This window comes from Narcine bancroftii, chromosome 1, assembly GCF_036971445.1.
Source record: "Narcine bancroftii isolate sNarBan1 chromosome 1, sNarBan1.hap1, whole genome shotgun sequence".
Lineage (NCBI taxonomy): Eukaryota > Metazoa > Chordata > Chondrichthyes > Torpediniformes > Narcinidae > Narcine > Narcine bancroftii.
In genome coordinates this window covers 248,626,006-248,645,362 of record NC_091469.1, presented here as the reverse complement: position 1 = coordinate 248,645,362, position 19,357 = coordinate 248,626,006, and the positions used below count along the sequence as shown (strand labels likewise).

At 44.0% G+C, this 19,357-nt stretch overlaps 1 protein-coding gene across 1 annotated transcript in view; it reads left to right on the top strand.

Annotated features, from left to right (window-relative positions):
• LOC138755144 (mucin-2-like) overlaps positions 1-19,357 on the top strand; it is a 238,272-nt gene that overhangs the window by 52,559 nt on the left and 166,356 nt on the right. The window contains exons 6-9 of the mRNA XM_069920567.1: positions 7,235-7,345; positions 7,459-7,528; positions 9,069-9,206; positions 12,614-12,778. Coding sequence (XP_069776668.1) covers positions 7,235-7,345; positions 7,459-7,528; positions 9,069-9,206; positions 12,614-12,778 — 484 coding nt within the window. The remainder of the gene's footprint in view (positions 1-7,234; positions 7,346-7,458; positions 7,529-9,068; positions 9,207-12,613; positions 12,779-19,357) is intronic.

Below are 19,357 nucleotides of genomic sequence, written 5' to 3'. Positions count from 1 at the left end.
TTTCCTTCGCACAGTCCCACCCCCTTGCCTGCCTATAGCCCCATCCCGTTTTCCCACCCACAGCCCTGCCCCCTCGCCTGCCCACAGTCCCATCCTGTTTTCCAGCCCACAGCCCTGTCCCTTGCCCGCACAGAGCCCCATCCTGGTTTGCCGACCACAGCCCCGCCCCCTTTTGCCTGCCTACAGCCCCATCCCGGTTTGCCGACCACAGCCCCGCCCCCTTTTGCCTGCCTACAGCCCCATCCCGGTTTCCTGCCCACAGCCCTACCCCCTCGCCTGTCCACAACCTGATCCCAGTTTCCCATCCACAGCCCTGCCCCATCCCGGTTTCCTGCCCACAGCCCCCCCCCCTTGCCCGCCTACAGCCCCATCCTAGTTTCCCGCCCACAGCCCCGCCTGTTGCCCGCACAGAGCCCCATCCCGGTTTGCTGACCACAGCCCTGCCCCCTTACCCACCCACAGTCCCATCCTGGTTTCCCGCCCAAAGCCCCACCCCCTTGGCCTGCTTTGAGCCCCTTCCCAGTTTCCAGCCCACAACCCCATTCCCTTCGCCTGCCTAGAGCCCCATCCCAGTATCCCACCCACAGTCCTTGTCCACACACCGCCCCAACAGCTGCCCCAGCACCTTCCAGCCAGGAGGAGAATGGCAGGTAAGAAGCACATTAATGCAGTGTGTGTGGGGTTGATTTCCGGGGAGATGCCGGGCGGCCAGCACCTGGTTGGGTCAGGTTGGGGTCCGGCAGTTTCTGGCCCATGTCAGTGACAGCCTCGATTCCCTCATTCAGTCTGATTTGGAGTCCTGCCCTCCCTCCATGTTTCTGACCTTCATCTTGGTGGTGGCCTGGCCCTTTCAGACCTCTGCATTCCAACCGGCCTCACAGAGTCAATGTAGCATCTCTCTGCCCTACTTAATTTTCAGGAGAAAGTGCCTCAGTTCCTCTCATGAAACAAAGAACATTCCAATGCAGCACAGGCCCTTGGTCCCCCAATGTTACCTACTCCAGAACTCCAGAACAATCTAACCCTTTCCCCTCTCATACACATAACCTTATTTTCATGCCTGCATGTGCCTATCTAACAGTCTTTTTAAAACAATGCATTCCAAGCAACCATCATTCTCTGTGTAAAAAGCCTACCTCTGACATCTCTCTTAAACTCCCCTCTCAAAGAAGGACCCAACATTTCTCCCCAGGGACCTATACTGACTGTTTGGAAAGGCAGGAGCAGAGGAGGGTGTACGCACCCCTCCTCTGGGCGCAGTCTGGCTGGTGGAAGTGACAGTGAGTACAGATGGGCTTTGAGCAATTTTGAACTTGCCAGCCCCTCTTGGTGTCTCCACCATCTCAGGCTGAGGTGCAACAACCATGCATCTGGAGCTAATACAAACCAACACTAGGGAACCATGGGATGATGCAAGCAACATCTCATCTAACAATGCAGCTGCCATTCATGCAGGATTGACTAGGTGCCTGTTAATGTTGGCTTCACTCTCACCCCCTACCCCTCCACATGACAGGTTCCGAACAGAACTATCCCACCTGTTCCCTGATGGCACCTGTGCCCTTCTGCTCCCGACAACCAGCCGTCTGCTTCAGTTTTCCAACCAAGCTGAACTCCAGTTGAAAGTTCCGAGAGTCTTGGACTGGCATCTGCCTCCATCTCTGCTAACATGAGATGATTTGGTGTTTTACTGTTGTGGATGAGGGAGATGTCTCGGGAGCAAGGTGGAAAGAGATTGTATAGAGAGCTGTAATTCTTTTAATGAGGCAGTGAAACAATATAACTGTTAAACAAGAAAGTCTGGATAGGGTCGAATGCAATGCAGAGACGTGCTGGAGAAACTCAACAGGTCATGCACCATCTGTAGGAAGTAAAGGTGAGCCAATGTTTTGGGCCTGGACCCTTCGTCAGCAGTATATACCGAAACTTTGGCTACCCTTGTCTTTTTGTAGATGCTGTGTGACTTGCTCAGGTTCTCCAGCATTTTTGTTTATCAGAACTGCACATGTACATCAAGAGAGAAATTTGCCATGATTAAAAAACATACCATGGATTATTTACCAGAGACAATGATTTGATCTGACTGCTTTATCAGATTGAATATAACATTGAACCATTTTCATGTGCCAGCGGTACTACAGAAGATATGATGAAATACTCAACCACACATGAAATCTGCTGGGAAAAATCTGCGCCTTGCTATATTGTGCAAATTTTAACCCATCTTTCTTTATTTTAGACACTGTATTTGATGATATTTCAAACCAAGGATGCATCTCAAAAGAAAAATGTCCTTGTACCTACAATGGATTGTCCTATGCAACTGGCAAATCTTATTCCACCAAGTGTAGTAATTGGTAATAAATTTTTAATTTGAGTAAGGCTGTTCAAATTTTATTTTCAGTTCTGATTCCTATTACCAGTTATTCTATCTTCCTTGGAGAAAGTTGAATTTCTAACACCATCTCTTCAATCTGACAGTGTTTGTCATGGAGGGCAGTGGTCATGCACTGATCTAAACTGCCCAGGGACCTGCTCCATTGAGGGAGGTTCTCACATCCATACATTTGATGAAAGCCATTACACATTTCACGGAAGGTGCCACTATGTTCTGGCTAAGGTAAGAAATTTAGTGGCTGGGTAAGCTTTTAAGAACCAGACTCCATGAGTTTAATCTCCTTGTACTCTTTACTGAGCAGCTGAATAAGATGCCGGAGGCAGGGGGTTGTTCCTGGTGCATTAACAGCTTGTTTTACTCTTCAGTGCAGTTTTGAATTTTGGAAAACAATTTTTAATAGTTGAAATGCTGAAGAATTATTTTCAAAAAGCACTGATGAGGGAAGTCAAATGTTACTGATGAGGGAAGTCAAATGTCACCCCAACATGAGACTATAAGATGTCAAAGAAACATCAGGCTATTCAGCCCATCAAATATGCTCTGCCCTTTGAATCAAGGACAATATATTTTTCCTCTGAATCCTTCCTTCTCCCAGAGATCCATTGACATCCTTATTCATCAAAAACCTATCAATGTCTGTTTTAAATTTACCCAAAGACATGGCTGCCAACAACTCTCACAAACCTCCCTGCCAGGATCTTCATCCCCTTCCAGTTCAGGAGCACCCCACCATTTTTATGCAGTTCATACCTTCCCTAGAAGAGATTCCAAAGATCCAGAAACCTTAAGCACTGCCCCCACACCAATTATACAGCCACACATTCATCTGCCATATTCTCATCCCTGGGATCATTCTCGTAAGTCTCCTCTGGATCCTCTCCAAATACCAGGATATTTTTCCTCAGATGTGGCACCCAATATGGCTCACAATATTCCAAATGCAGTTTGACCAACACCTTGTGAAGCCTCGGCATTGCATTTTGCTTTTATATTCTTGTCCTCTCGAAAACAAATGCTAACATTTAATTTGCTTTCCTTACCATGATTCAACCTGCAAGTTAATCTTTAGGGAAATCTACACTAGGTTGTCCACATCCCTTTGGTCCTCTGCTTTCTGAATTCTCTCCCCATTTAGAAAATAATCTCTCCGGTATTCCTTCCACTAAAGTGGGTGACCATACCCTTCCTTATGGTACATCTTCTTTGCCCATTTTCCTAACATGTCTAGTCCCTCTGCAGACTCTCCACTTCCTCAGTACTACCCGTCCCGCCACCTATCTTGGTATCATCCGCAAATCATCAAAATTGCTCCACATCAGATACAATAACACTGGCTCTCCACTCAGCTCTGGATCACCTTGAAAACAGTAACTCATACATATGGCTGCTCTTTATCTACAACCCAGCCTTCCCTCAGGGCTGGTCAAGAAGCTACAAACTCCAGGCCTCTGTACCCCCTCTGCAACTGGATCCTTGACTTTCACATCGGAAGACCACAGTCAGTACAAATTGGAAACAATGTCTCCTCCTCACTGATTATCAACACAGATGCACCCAAGGATGTGTGCTGAGCCCACTGCTCTACCCATTATACACCCATGACGGTGTGGCCAGGTACAATTCCAATACTATCCACATTTGCTGATGACATCACAGTTGTCGGCAGAATCACAAACAGCATTGAGGAAGCGTACAGGAGGGAGATGGATCAGCTCATTGAATGGTGTATCAACAACAATCTTACAATCAACGTCAGCAAAACCAAGGAGATGATTGTGGACTTCAGAAGGAAGTCAGGTGAACATGACCCAGGCCTCAATGAGGGCTCAGTAGTGGAGAGGGTCAAGAACTACAAATTGCTGGGTGTCAACATCTCCGAGGATCTGTCCTGGAGCTTCCACTTTGATGCAATCACAAAGAAGGCTCGCTAGCAGCTGAGGGGGATCAGTATGTCACCAAAGACTCTCGAAAACTTCTACAGGTGCACTATGGAGAGCCTTCTGACTGGTACATCACTGCCTGGTATGGAGGTGTCAACTGTCAGGACAAGAATAAACTCTTGGCCTGCAACATCACAGGCACCAGACTTCACTCCATCGAGGATATCAACATGAGGCAGTCTTAAAAAAGCAGCCTCTATCCTCAAAGACCTCAGGGCTGTGGTCATCGGGAAAAGGTACAGGAGCTAAAGACAAGCACTCAGCGGCACAAGGACAGTTGCTTCCCACTGCTATCAGATTCCTGAATAATCAATGAACCAAAGACACTGCTTTACTTTTCATGCACTGTTATTTATATTATAATCTTTTTATATTAATGTTGTAAGATGGTTATAATATGAATGTTTTCACTTCGATGCTGAATTTACACCAAATTTCCTGACTTGTTCATGACAATAAATCCTGACTCTGATCCTGATATGGCCCATAACATGAAAAGTAGAGGATCCAACATCAACACCACTGGTCACTAGCAGCCAACCAGAAAAGGCTCCTTTAATTCCCACTGCCAGTCAGCCAATCTTTCATCTATGCCACATCTTTCTTGCAGAACCATGGGCTCCTACCTTGTTTGGCTGCCACATGTGCATCAGTACATTCCAGGAATCCACCACTCTCTGTGCAAAAGACCTTTTTCTCATAACATTATACGCCTTTAGCAGAGGCTTAATAGAACCGGCTCAGGAGGTTCCGAGTAACGTCATGACATCACAATGCGATGACGTCATTTGGAACTCACAGGATATTCAAAAGCTGCGCGTGACTTCTTCTTTCCCCCCTTCATTTTTGGCTTGGCTTCGCGGACGAAGATTTATGGAGGGGGTAAAAAGTCCACGTCAGCTGCAGGCTCGTTTGTGGCTGACAAGTCCGATGCGGGACAGGCAGACACGATTGCAGCGGTTGCAGGGGAAAATTGGTTGGTTGGGGTTGGGTGTTGGGTTTTTCCTCCTTTGCTTTTTGTCAGTGAGGTGGGCTCTGCGGTCTTCTTCAAAGGAGGTTGATGCCTGCAAAACTGTGAGGCGCCAAGATGCACGGTTTGAGGCGTTATCAGCCCACTGGTGGTGGTCAATGTGGCAGGCACCAAGAGATTTCTTTAGGCAGTCCTTGTACCTTTTCTTTGGTGCACTTCTGTCACGGTGGCCAGTGGAGAGCTCGCCATATAACACGATCTTGGGAAGGCGATGGTCCTCCATTCTGGAGACGTGACCCATCCAGCGCAGCTGGATCTTCAGCAGCGTGGACTCGATGCTGTCGACCTCTGCCATCTCGAGTACTTCGACGTTAGGGATGTAAGCACTCCAATGGATGTTGAGGATGGAGCGGAGACAACGCTGGTGGAAGCGTTCTAGGAGCCGTAGGTGGTGCCGGTAGAGGACCCATGATTCGGAGCCGAACAGGAGTGTGGGTATGACAACGGCTCTGTATACGCTTATCTTTGTGAGGTTTTTCAGTTGGTTGTTTTTCCAGACTCTTTTGTGTAGTCTTCCAAAGGCGCTATTTGCCTTGGCGAGTCTGTTGTCTATCTCATTGTCGATCCTTGCATCTGATGAAATGGTGCAGCCGAGATAGGTAAACTGGTTGACCGTTTTGAGTTTTGTGTGCCTGATGGAGATGTGGGGGGGCTGGTGACTATTTAATGACTAAACGACTTTTACGAAACTTTGACTTGACTACGTGTGATCATTTTCTCGTTCTTCTTTTCGCACAGTGACACAGTTGCTACACACCTCGATTAAGTCATTTTGCATTCTCCATTGCCCACCTCACTGACAAAAGGCAAAGGAGGAAAAACCCAACACCCAACCCCAACCAACCAATTTTCCCTTGCAACCGCTGCAATCGGGTCTGCCTGTCCCGCATCAGACTGGTCAGCCACAAACGAGCCTGCAGCTGACGTGGACTTTTTACCCCCTCCATAAATCTTCGTCCGCGAAGCCAAGCCAAAGAAATTGCTGCAAAGACAAAAATCAGAGCTCACTCAACCTTTCTTCATATGACATGCTCTCCAATTCAGTCAACATCCTGGTAAATCTCCTCTGAACCTTCTCTCGAACTCCCATATCCTTCCTGTAATGAGGCGACCAGAATTGAACAACACTCCAAGTGTGGTCTAGCCAGAGTTTCAAAGAGCTGGAATATTATCTCAGTGCTTTTGAACTTAATCCCCAACTAATGAAGGCCCACGCACCATATGCCTTCATAACCACCTAATCAACTTGCACAGCAACCTTGATGGAGCTGGACCTCATGAACCATCTGTTCCTCCACACTATTAAGAATCCTGCCATTAACTACATACTCCGCCTTTGTTCAAACTATCATAGGGCATCACTTCACACTGACCCAGAGAGCATTCCATCTACCACTTCATCACCCCACTCTGCATCCTGTCTATATCCTGTTGTAACCTACAACAACCTTCTACACTATCCACATGTCTAACCTTTGTGTCAGCTGCAAAAATGAGTGGCAATGAAAGGGAATTACAGTGCTTCATAATCATGGGAATTGGGTCTTAGCTCTCATATACAGCAGAGGTGTGAAACAAACGTTATGGGTTGGTGGATGGCCATCTGAGCAGATCGGTCCAGAGGATGTACAGCCTCTTCAGAGGGGAGAAGGTTCCTGAGATTCTGCCCATTGGTTTGCATGTGGCAGCCTGTGAACTGTTCTCCTTCACTCCTTGAGACCACATGAGACTTGTCACTCTCTGAGATGTGTGGAAACAGGAATGACTGATACAGCCATTAAAGGAGTTCACCAGCTGGAGGTTGCTGAGATGTTTGCTGGTAGCCAGGTTGCTCTTTGTGTTGATGCATCCCATATGTTACTCTAGGACTGCAAGAATACGGTGTTCACTGTGTTGGGGGAGCTGCAGTCCTGTGGAGTCACAGAATCCGAGTCTTGCTTAAAGTCAGTGGTCCTAACATCTCATGAATCTCAAACTGTAAGTGTTCTCAGATGCCTTTCTTGTACCTTGGTGATTTCTGGACAAACAAATAATTATTTTCTGCAAAATAATTCTATTTAGTGAGCAGATGTCATTTCCACTCCCCACAGATCATCTCCATTATTCCTAGTGGCAGTGTTTCCATTGATAGGATCGTAACTCAATTACCTGTAACCATTGGTAAGTTCAGATGAAGAGTGAGTGAGAGAAATTGATGTTTGGAATGTTAACATTTTTTTTAAACAGCACATGGTAGAGGGCCCTTCCAGCCCATGAAACCCACGCTACCGAATTAAACCCAATTAACCTCCCAACCTTGTACACTTTTGAGACGTGAACAGAGGGACCATGAAATACAAGTCCAGGGAAAATAAATAATGTGGTGGGGAAGGCTTAATAATACTGACATTCATTAATCTTGACACTGAATACAAATGTAGGGAGGTGGCGCAGGAAATTTCTAAAACTTTAGTTAGACCTGAACTGGAGTACTGCTTACAGTTCTGGTCACCACATGATAGAAAGGATGTGGTCCCACTGGAGAGGGTGCAGAGGAGATTCCCCAGGATGCTTTCTGAGATGTGGAGTTTCAGTGGGGACATGGAGCAGAGGAAATTAAGAGGTTTGTGAAAAAGATGTATAAAATTACAAAGTGTTTACATAGGGTAGACCCTGGAAAATTTTTTCCCATGTTAGGGATTGATAAAACTAGAGTAGAAAGTGCAAGGAGATTCAAAGAGGATTGGAATGGAGTTTCACCCAGAATATCATGAGGTGAACCTGGCACACACTGATTCACTGAGTCACTAATAGTCTCTGGATGAACACAAATCACATCAGTAGAGAAGGTAACAGAAATATATAGGGTGCCCACTGGTCACTATGAAGATGGGCCAAATGGTCTGTTTCCCTACTGTACGTCTCAATATCTCAGTGACTTCACCATCAGTGTTGAGCATAACTCAAAATAATTAAATAGTGTGACATCTATGCATCTAACCCACTGATCCTACAAAAAAAAATGTAAATCTATGCAGGTAGATACAATTTAAAGAGCCAAACATTATAATTATTCAGTGGTAATTATTAAAGTCAGGTTGAAACTGATTCAGTGTTGCTTACAAGTATGGTACAACTCCGATTATCCAAAATCCTCAGTTATCCAAATTTTTTGGACCCAGAAGAGACGTCATTCAGCTCCTAATTTTGTTTCTGGATAATTGAGCATTTCTGAAAAATCAGAAATCTCATTTATCAGAAAAATTTCAAAGACGAAAGGACGCAATTTCACCTCTGAAAATTTTTGGATAAATGAGGATACCTGAAACAATCAGAAATCCAAATTTTTTTTCGGAACAGGTTGGAAAAAATGTAATTTTGGAAAAACCGTTGAGTAGAATTTTGAGTTTTTGGTGTTGGTTTTATCTTATTTTGTTCAGGTTGTTTTTTTTTGGTGAGAATGAAACATTATTTCATACTTAAAAAGCCTTCCCTTGTTGTTTGATTTGTTTAAACACTGATACGAGTGATTTGCTGTTGCTTCTGGGCTGTTTTAAAAAAATAACCAGTTCTCAAACATATTGTTTATCTAAAACAGGCCCAATCCCTACCATTTAAGATAATCAGTTGTACTGTATTTAATTTTGGCAGCATATTTCCATCATCTTGATATCATTTGTTAATGTCCTTCATTGTACAATTTTCTCTCCTCTTTTCACAGACACTATCACTATCTTCAAGCCCTCAAATTTCCATGTGATCCTTCACACAAGCTTTGGACTGAAGCTTCAAATCCAGTTAGTGCCTTTAATGCAACTCTACCTCAGTCTGGATCCTTCCTTCAAGAACCGGACGTGTGGTCAGTTGCAAATTTGTCATGCTTTGTCACAAAATTGTTGTATTGGCTTTAGCTTTAGGTCACACTTGAGTATTGCATCAGATTCTGATCATGCAGAGGAGATTTATGAGAATGTTGCCTGGATAGGAGAACAGATTGTTATAGAGTTAGGATAATGTGAACTATTTTGTAACAGCGTAACACTTCTCACTGTAGTGACTGTAGTGCATCACTGGGGCGTAAGTATATGTATATGAGTGTTTGTGAACAGTTTCCTGAGATGGTGGAAGGCATCGGTAAGTAAAATCTCCTCTTATTTGAGAAGCCTCCCATGTAATACAGAGACATAACATGGTTGCAGTGGTATAAGATAATAAGTATAAAGCCATACAATTGATTGTAAGTCTCTGAAATACGAAGGGGAAGAAGAGAAAAAATATTCCTGAAAAAATGGCTGGAGCAACAGCAGTTCACCCAGTGATGGACATTTTTAAATAATTTTAAAAGTTTCAGTACAAGTGAAATTTATCATTAAAAAGCTATTTTAAAAATCCAACTGCAGAGGAGAAGGTCAGTTATATACTTCTCTGGACAGGGGAGCGAGGTCTTGACTTATTTACTAGCTGGAAGCTTACAGAGGTGGAAAAAAAATGATCCAGACCAGATATTTGCTTCTCACCTTGAACCCAGGTCTAATCATAGAATTAAATACTATTAAAGGCTTTTAATGCAAGAGACTGATGAAACTGTTGACAACTGTTTCTCACTGGACTAAAAAATGTTGCTGTAAAATGCAGATTTAAAGATATGGAGGAAAGATTAGTTGATCAACTAATATGGGGAGTGCCCATCCCGAAGTGCAAAAGTCTCTTATAGGGAAGGATAGCTTGAAGTTGGCTGAAGCTACAGATACAGCCAGAGTCTTTGAAGCCACGAGGATGCAAATTAAATCCCTATCTATGCAGACCCACCCACAGCAAAGAGAAGGAAGGGTTGATGCTATAAAGAACACGATCAAATAAATGCCAACCTCCAAGATCTGCAGGAAGTGCGGCATATTGACAGCCCTTCGATGACCTAAATGCACATGGTTCTGAATGGAGAGCTTCTGGTAAAGCAAACCACTGGGCGAAAATGTGGAAGTCTGGTACAAGGAAACCAGTGAAGAAAAAAGGCAAGAAGAAGATAAAAGGAAACAACAATGAGGACTCCAACATGCAGAAACTGGACATGGAATCCATACACCTTCCTGAGATGTCAGATGAGATAAAAAGAAGGAAGCGAGTTTTTCACAAGGATCCAAATACAGAGGACAGTCCAGAACAAGCCTACGATATTTAACCTAAAGGTGAAGCTGGATACTGGATCACAAAGCAACATCCTTCCACTCAGACTCTACCACCAGATGTTCCCAGATAACATAATAAAAGGGTGCATTGGAAGCAGTGAATGCCACATTAACAGCCTTTGGTGGACCCATGATCAAGCAGCTCAGGAGAGCCAAGATCAATGGCTGCCATAAGGGAAAGAACATCTTCTGTACATTCTACATGGTAGATGTAGATGCACTGGCAATCCTAGGACTGGATAGCTGCTGGGAGTTGCTTTTGATCGTTGTCAATTATGGGATCCAGATGAAGAATATATCCAAAAGGATCAACAGAAACACACAACAAAAAGAGGAAATGATTTCCACAGAAGTATCTGCCAAGCCATAGCATAAAGTGGGAGCAGACTTGTTCACTGAGGATCAAGAGTTGAATCAAGAATAGTAACCTGTTACTACTCTAAGTTTCCATTCGTCAAAAGGGTGAAAGACCTGAGAGCATCAACTATCACCTCAGAAATGAGAGCCCTCCTTGCTGAACAAGGAATCCCCGAGCAAGTAATATGTGACAATGGAACACAGTTCACGTCACAAGAATTCAGAGAGCTGGCTGCAGCTTATGGGTTTGTTGTCACTACATCATCCCCATTCTACCTCAAAGGTCATGGGTTCATTGAAAGACCAGTGCAAACTGAAACACACACTAGTTAAGTGTCATGAAACAAAAGAAGACCCAGCTCTTCTATCGTCACGAGCAACATCTTTAAGGGCTGACATGAAGTCCCCAGCAGAACTTTGAAATGGCAGGAGATATAAAACAACTCTGCCAAGCAAAATACACCCTCCAGAAGCCCAGGAGGAAACCAAAAGAGGACTGGCTGACACGCAAGAAGCAGGATGCCAGCATTATAATAAACATGCACCAACATTGCCAGAACTCTTCAGAGAGCAGCGTGTGCATATTCAAGAGCTGATGTTGAAAACATGGACCCCAGCAAAGGTCATCAGAGAAGCTGAGACACCAGATCCTAGATTGTCAAGACAGAATCTGGCCATCAGCTGAGGAGGAACAGAATTCACATCCAGCCGACACAAGATGAAATGAAGCTGAAAGCTTTAATACCAGCAAAGCCTGCATCACTCATAACAAGTGAGGTATGAAGTGAAGAGACCACAACCACTAATACCAAAACATCAACACAGCAGTTGTCAAGTGAAGCACAACAAGCGACATCACCTCCGTGTGGACCAGAAACACAGAGCCCATCGGTCACAGCCAAATCCACAAGATGGTGAAGGAACGTATTGCCGCCAGTGTGATATCGATAAGAACCATTTAAAAATAGTTGTGCAAATTAACTAGTGTACAAGCTCAGTTACTTAAGATGCACTGGAAAGGAAGTGATAAAGAACACTAAATTTTTCTTTATCTTGAAAAGGAAGGATGTTATATAGTCAGGATAATGTGAACTATTTTGTACCTGCATAAGAATACACCCTTCTCACTGTAGTAACTGAAGTGCCCCACTGTGGGGCGTATGTATACTTATGAGTGTGTGAACGGTTTTCTGAGATGGTGGAAGGCATCAGTATGTAAAATCTCTTCTGTTATTTGAATCTTGCATCTCTAAGTTATCTAAGAAGCCTCCCAAGTAATTCAGAGATATAACAGATCTTATGGCATAAGGTTGACAGAGCTTGGGCTTAATGAAGCTGTATAAGATTATGAGGGGCTTAAAAGGAGTGGGCAGCCACCATCTTTTTCCTGGGGTGACACCAGATGACATCTGTTTAAGGTGAGTGAAGGAAAGTTTATGGGAGATGTCAGTACGTTTTTTACCCATGGAGGGAGTGATGGGTGCCTGCAATGCATTGTTGGTGGTGATGATGGAGGTTGATACAATAGGGACATTCAGAAGTCTCTCAGATGGGCTCACAGATACAAGAAATATAAAAGGTTATGAATGTGAGTTAGTGAAGGGTTAGATAATTGTGGAGCAGGTTTACAGAGATTGGCATAGCATCATTCGTTGGAATGTTCTCCATTTTATTATTTTCAGCACTGATTAAAAGTGGTACAATTTATTTTTTATTTCTTGAGGTCTTTGTGGAAACTTCAACAACATCCTGATTGATGAGTTTAAAATAGCCAGTGGGCTTGTGGAAGGAACATCAGCTGCCTTTGCAAACACCTGGAAGACTAAGGCCAGCTGTCCAGACAGAAAAGATATTCATGAGCATCCGTGCTCCCTTAGTGTTGAAAATGGTAAGCCCCTCTCTTGTCCAACTGGTGAAACCAGATTTATATTGTAGCCAGGTACATCTTAAAAGATAAACAGGGCAGGCACAGCTGATTACATCTTCTTTCTTTGGCTTGGCTTCGCGGACGAAGATTTATGGAGGGGGTAAAAAGTCCACGTCAGCTGCAGGCTCGTTTGTGGCTGACAAGTCCGATGCGGGACAGGCAGACACGATTGCAGCGGTTGCAGGGGAAAATTGGTTGGTTGGGGTTGGGTTTTGGGTTTTTCCTCCTTTGCCTTTTGTCAGTGAGGTGGGCTCTGCGGTCTTCTTCAAAGGAGGTTGCTGCCCGCCAAACTGTGAGGCGCCAAGATGCACGGTTTGAGGCGTTATCAGCCCACTGGCGGTGGTCAATGTGGCAGGCACCAAGAGATTTCTTTAGGCAGTCCTTGTACCTTTTCTTTGGTGCACCTCTGTCACGGTGGCCAGTGGAGAGCTCGCCATATAACACGATCTTGGGAAGGCGATGGTCCTCCATTCTGGAGACGTGACCCATCCAGCGCAGCTGGATCTTCAGCAGCGTGGACTCGATGCTGTCGACCTCTTACAATGTGGGTAAATACATTATAACATAACAATTACAGCACGGAAACAGGCCATTAGGCCCTTCTAGTCCGCACCGAACCAAACACCCCTTTCTAATCCCACCTCCCTGCACAATGCCCATAACCCTCCATCTTCCTCTCATCCATATACCTGTCCAACCTTTTCTTAAATAATACAATTGACTCCGCCGCCACTATTTCTCCCGGAAGATCATTCCACACAGCTACCACTCTCTGAGTAAAGAAGTTCCCCCTCATGTTACCTCTAAACCTCTGCCCCTTAATTCTTAACTCATGTCCTCTTGTTTTAATCTTTCCTCCTCTTAACGGAAATAGTCTATCCACATCCACTCTGTCTATCCCTTTCATAATCTTAAATACTTCTATCAAATCCCCTCTCAACCTTCTACGCTCCAAAGAATAAAGACCCAATCTGTCCAATCTCTCCCCATACTCCAGATGCTTAAACCCAGGCAACATTCTGGTAAACCTTCTCTGCACTCTCTCCACTCTGTTTATATCCTTCCTATAATTAGGCGACAAGAACTGCACACAGAACTCCAAATTAGGCCGCACCAACGTCTTATACAATCTCAACATCACCTCCCAACTCCTATATTCCATGCAATGATTGATAAAGGCCAGCATACTAAAAGCCTTCTTCACCACCCTATTCACGTGAGTTTCTACCTTCAGGGAACGATGTACCGTCACTCCTAAATCTTTCTGCTCTTCTGTATTCCTCAATGCTCTCCCATTTACCACATATGTCCTATTCTGATTCTTCTTACCAAAATGAAGCACCTCACACTTATCAGCATTAAATTCCATCTGCCATTTTTCAGCCCACTTTTCTAAGCAGCCCAAATCCCTCTGCAATCCTAGAAAACCTTCTTCATTATCCACTATTCTACCTATCTTAGTATCGTCTACATATTTACTAATCCAATTCACCACCCCATCATCTAGATCATTAATGTATATAACGAACAACAATGGGCCCAATAGAGATCCTTGAGGCACACCACTGGTCACCGGCCTCCAACCTGACAGACAATTATCCACTACCACTCTCTGGCCTCTCCCTTTCAGCCAATGTTCAATCCATTTGACCATCTCAAAATTTATACCTAAAGACTGCACCTTCCTAACTAACCTTCCATGTGGTACCTTATCGAAGGCCTTACTGAAGTCCATATAGACAACATCCACTGCACTACCCTCATCCACATTCCTAGTCACCTCTTCAAAAAATTCAATCAGATTGGTCAAACATGACCTTCCTCCCACAAATCCATGTTGAGCGCTCCTGATCAGACCCTGTCTATCCAGATGTTTATAAGTACTATCTCTAAGAATTTTCTCCATTAATTTACCTACCACAGACGTCAAACTTACAGGCCGATAGTTGCCAGGCTTCCTCCTTGAACCCTTTTTAAATAACGGAGCCACATGCGCAATGCGCCAATCCTCCGGCACTATCCCCATATCTAATGACATTCGAAAAATTACCGCCAGAGCCTCTGCTATTTCCTCCTTCACTTCTCTCAATGTCCTGGGGAAGATCCCGTCTGGTCCCGGAGACTTATCCACCTTTATATTCTTCAAAAGCCTTAAAACTACACCTTTTGTAATCTCTATATTCCCCATATTTACCCAATTTGCTTTTTTTATCCCACATCTCCCAATACCCTTCTCCTTAGTGAATACCGAAGAAAAGAAACTGTTCAATATCTCCCCCATTTCTCTAGGTTCCACACACAGTTTTCCACTTTGATTTTCTAAGGGACCAATTTTGTCTCTAGCTTTCCTCTTACCATTAACATATTTGTAGAACTCTTTTGGATTAGTTTTCACCCTGCTTGCCATAGTTTTCTCGTACCTTCTTTTAGCTTTCCTAATTCCTCTCTTAAGATTCCTCTTACATTCAATGTATCTTTCAAACATCTCCTTAACTCCATGCTTCTTATATCTAATGTACGCCTCCCTTTTTCTTCGAACCAAGTTTCCAATATTCTTTGAAAACCACGGCTCTCTCAAACCTTTTGCCCCTCCTTTTAACCTAACAGGAACATAAACCTTTTGCACTCTCAAAATCTGATCTTTAAAAGACTTCCATCTCTCTACTACATCCTGCCCATAAAACAAATTGTCCCAATGCACACCCTGCAAGTCCTTTCGCATCTCCTCAAATCTAGCTTTTCCCCAATCAAAAACCTCAATCCTTGGCCCTGATTTCTCTCTTTCCATAATGACATTGAAGCTGATGGCATTATGATCACTGGACCCGAAGTGCTCGCCAACACTAACCTCCGTCACTTGACCCATCCCATTTGCCAACAGTAGATCTAACACTGCTCCTTCTCTGGTCGGCACCTCTACATATTGTTGTAAAAAACTATCTTGCACACATTTCACAAACTCTAACCCATCCATTCCTTTCACAGAATGTGTTTCCCAATCTATATGTGGAAAATTAAAATCTCCCATAATTACAACCCTGTGCTTATCACAAATATCTACTATCTCCCTACAGATTTGCTCCTCTAGGTCTCGGTCCCCTCCGGGTGGTCTATAATACACCCCTACAAGTGTAACCTCTCCTTTCCTACTCCTCAGTTCCACCCAAATAGCCTCCGTGGATGTGCCCTCTAATCTATCCTTCCTAGGCACCGCTGTAATATTTTCCCTGACAAGCAATGCAACCCCACCTCCTCTTGCCCCTCCGACTCTATCACACCTAAAACAACGAAACCCAGGGATATTCAGTTGCCAATCACATCCCTCCTGCAACCATGTCTCACTAATCGCTACCACATCATACTTCCAAGTATCAATCCACACCTTCAGCTCATCCACCTTTTTTACAATACTCCTGGCATTAAAATATATGTATTTCAGGGATTTCCCATTTTTTAATCCCTGTTTTCCCTCATCTTTAAGAACAACATTATTTACTTTTCCTGACAATTGCCCTTCATCTTCTTCCAGAGCATTTCCCTTCTCTATCACCTGCCCATCCATATTCAAATACTTACTACAAACTTTCATTGTTTTCATTCTAACCTTCTCCTTACTGCTCTGTACTATTTTGTTCCCTCCCCCCAACCATTCTAGTTTAAAGGATCCTGAGTAGCCCTAGCAAATACTTCTGCCAGGATTCTGGTCCCCCTGGGATTTAAGTGTAACCCGTCCTTACTGTACAGGTCACATCTCCCCCAAAAAAGGTCCCAGTTATCCAGAAACTTAAAACCCTGCCCCTTACTCCACCCCTTCAGCCACGTGTTAATCCTCCACCTCATCCTATTTCTATTCACACTGTCACGTGGCACAGGGAGTAATCCAGAGATTACCCCCTTTGCGGTCCTTCTTTTGAACTCCCTACCTAACTGCCTGTACTCACTTTTTTAGGACCTCTTCTCTAATTCTCCCTATGTCATTGGTACCTACATGTACATTAATTATCGTTTAACATGGGAATTTTGCATAGACTGGTTGATTGCTTTGCTGAGCTCTTGTACTCTTTCCTTATTCACCAGCTGATACCCCTGGTTACCAGCCAGTTTAATTACTTCCTTGTTGCTCCTCTGACCTGCTGGTCCTTGGTTGATGAAGGGAAAGCTGTGGATGTTGTCTATTTAGACTTTAATAAAGCTTTTGACAAAGTTCCCCACAGGAGGTTAGGAAAAAAGGTGGAGGCATTAGGTATAAATAAGGAGGTAGTGAAATGGATTCAGCAATGGTTGGATGGGAGGTGTCAGAGAGTACTGGTAGAAAATTGTTTGTCCAATTGGAGGCCAGTGACTAGTGGAGTTCCTCAGGGATCGGTCCTGGGTCCACTATTGTTTGTTATATATATTAACAATCTGGAAGTAGGGGTGGAGAATTGGATAAGCAAGTTTGCAGATGATACAAAGATTGGTGGTGTTGTGGACAGTGAGGAAGATTACCATAGATTAAAAGGTGATTTAGGAAGGCTGGAGGTGTGGGCTGAGAAATGGCTGATGGAATTTAATACAGATAAGTGTGAGGTGTTACATTTTGGAAAGGCAAATCTAAATAGGTCATATGCATTAAATGGTAGGCTATTGAGATGTGCAGAACATCAAAGGAGTTATGGTAAATAGTACCCTCAAGACTGATACTCAGGTAGATGGATTGGTGAAGAAGGCATATGGAATGTTGGCCTTCATAAATCGGAGTATTGAATTCAAGAGTAGGGAGGTTATAATGAAATTGTACAAGGCATTGGTGAGGCCAAATTTGGAGTACTGTGTACAGTTTTGGTCACCAAATTATAGGAAAGATATAAACAAAATAGAGAGAGTGCAGAGAAGGTTCACGAGAATGTTGACAGGATTTCAAGGTTTGAGTTACAGGGAAAGGTTGTGCAGACTAGGGCTTTTTTCTCTGGAGCATAGAAGATTGAGGGGGGACTTGATAGAGGTGTTTAAGATTTTAAAAGGGACAGACAGAGTAAATGTGGATAGGCTTTTTCAATTAAGAGTGGGGGAGTTTCAAACTAGAGGGCATGGTTTAAGATTGAAGGGGGAAAATTATAAGGAGAACCTGAGGGGAAATTTCTTTATACAAAGGGTGGTAGGGATGTGGAATGAGCTTCCGGCAGACGTGGTTGAGGCGGGATCATTGGTTACATTGAAGGAAAGACTGGATAGTTACATGGAGAGGAGAGGACTGGAGGGGTATGGACCGGGTGCTGGTCAGTGGGACTAGGAGGGTGGGGATTTGTTACGGCATGAACTAGTAAGGCCGAACTGGCCTGTTCTGTGCTGTAAGTGGTTATATGGCTATATCGTTATATGGCCTCCTCCATTGCCAGGGTGAGGCCAAATGCTTGCATCCCAATGGAGGACACATCCTCCCTTATTGTCAGAGTAAACCGGCAGATTTATGATGAATTACTTGTTCTTGAGAAGGTGAGAGTGAATTGTCTACTTGTTGAATCTCCCTCATCAGTGGCCAACCTGATTTAATGATGCTGTTGGAATGATGCTCAGTGCCCCAGACCTGGTGGAAGGAATGAAGGAGATGGTGTTTCCATCAACCAGCTGCCCATGTTGATTATATCATATCTAGTTGTGTGTCTGCATGTTTTTGCACTGAGGGCCAGAGAACACTGTTTCATCGGGTTGTACTTGTACAATCATATTACATCAAAATAGACTTGACTTGTAATTCTTCCTGGGACAAAGAATCCCAGGGCTGTGTGTGATATCATGTACGTAATCTGACAATAAATAAATCTGATATGATAAACCTTACATTCCCAGAATCATCCTGGTGAACTTCCTTTGAACCCTCTCCAACTTCAGCACATCTTTTCTTAAATGAGGAGCCCAAAACTGCTCACAATACTCCAAGTGAGGTCTTACCAGGGCCTTATAGAGCCTCAAAATCATATCCCTGCTCTTATATACTTTTCCTTTCAATATCAGTGCCAGTATTGCATTTGCCTTCTTCAACGCTGACTCAACGTGCAAGTTTACCTTCAGGATATCCTGCATGAGGACTCCCAGGTCGCTTTGCATCTGATTATTTTCAATTTTCTCTACACTTGGTTCCTATTCACTACCTGCTCCTCCACCTATAGGCAACACGGTTTGCGTAGTGGTTCGTGCATAGCACCAGCAACCTGGGTTCAAATCTGGTGCTGTCTGTAAGGAGTTTGTATGTTCTCCCTGTGTCTGTGTGGGTTTCCTCCAGGTGCTTTGGTTTCATCCTACCCTCAAAACTGTGCAGGTATTGTAGCGTTAATTGGCATATTCGGGCTCATGGGCCAGACAGGCCTGTTACCATGCTACACCACAAAACTGAAAACTTTTAAATGTCCACTTACTGTTAGCCTTTGCTCCTCCCCTGCCCCTTCCTCCCCCCTCACTTCTTCTCTCACCACTCCCACGCCCCATCATTTTTTGGTGCTCATACTTTGAATAAGGGCCCAGGCCCATAACATTGTTTACCTGTTATTTTCTATGGATACT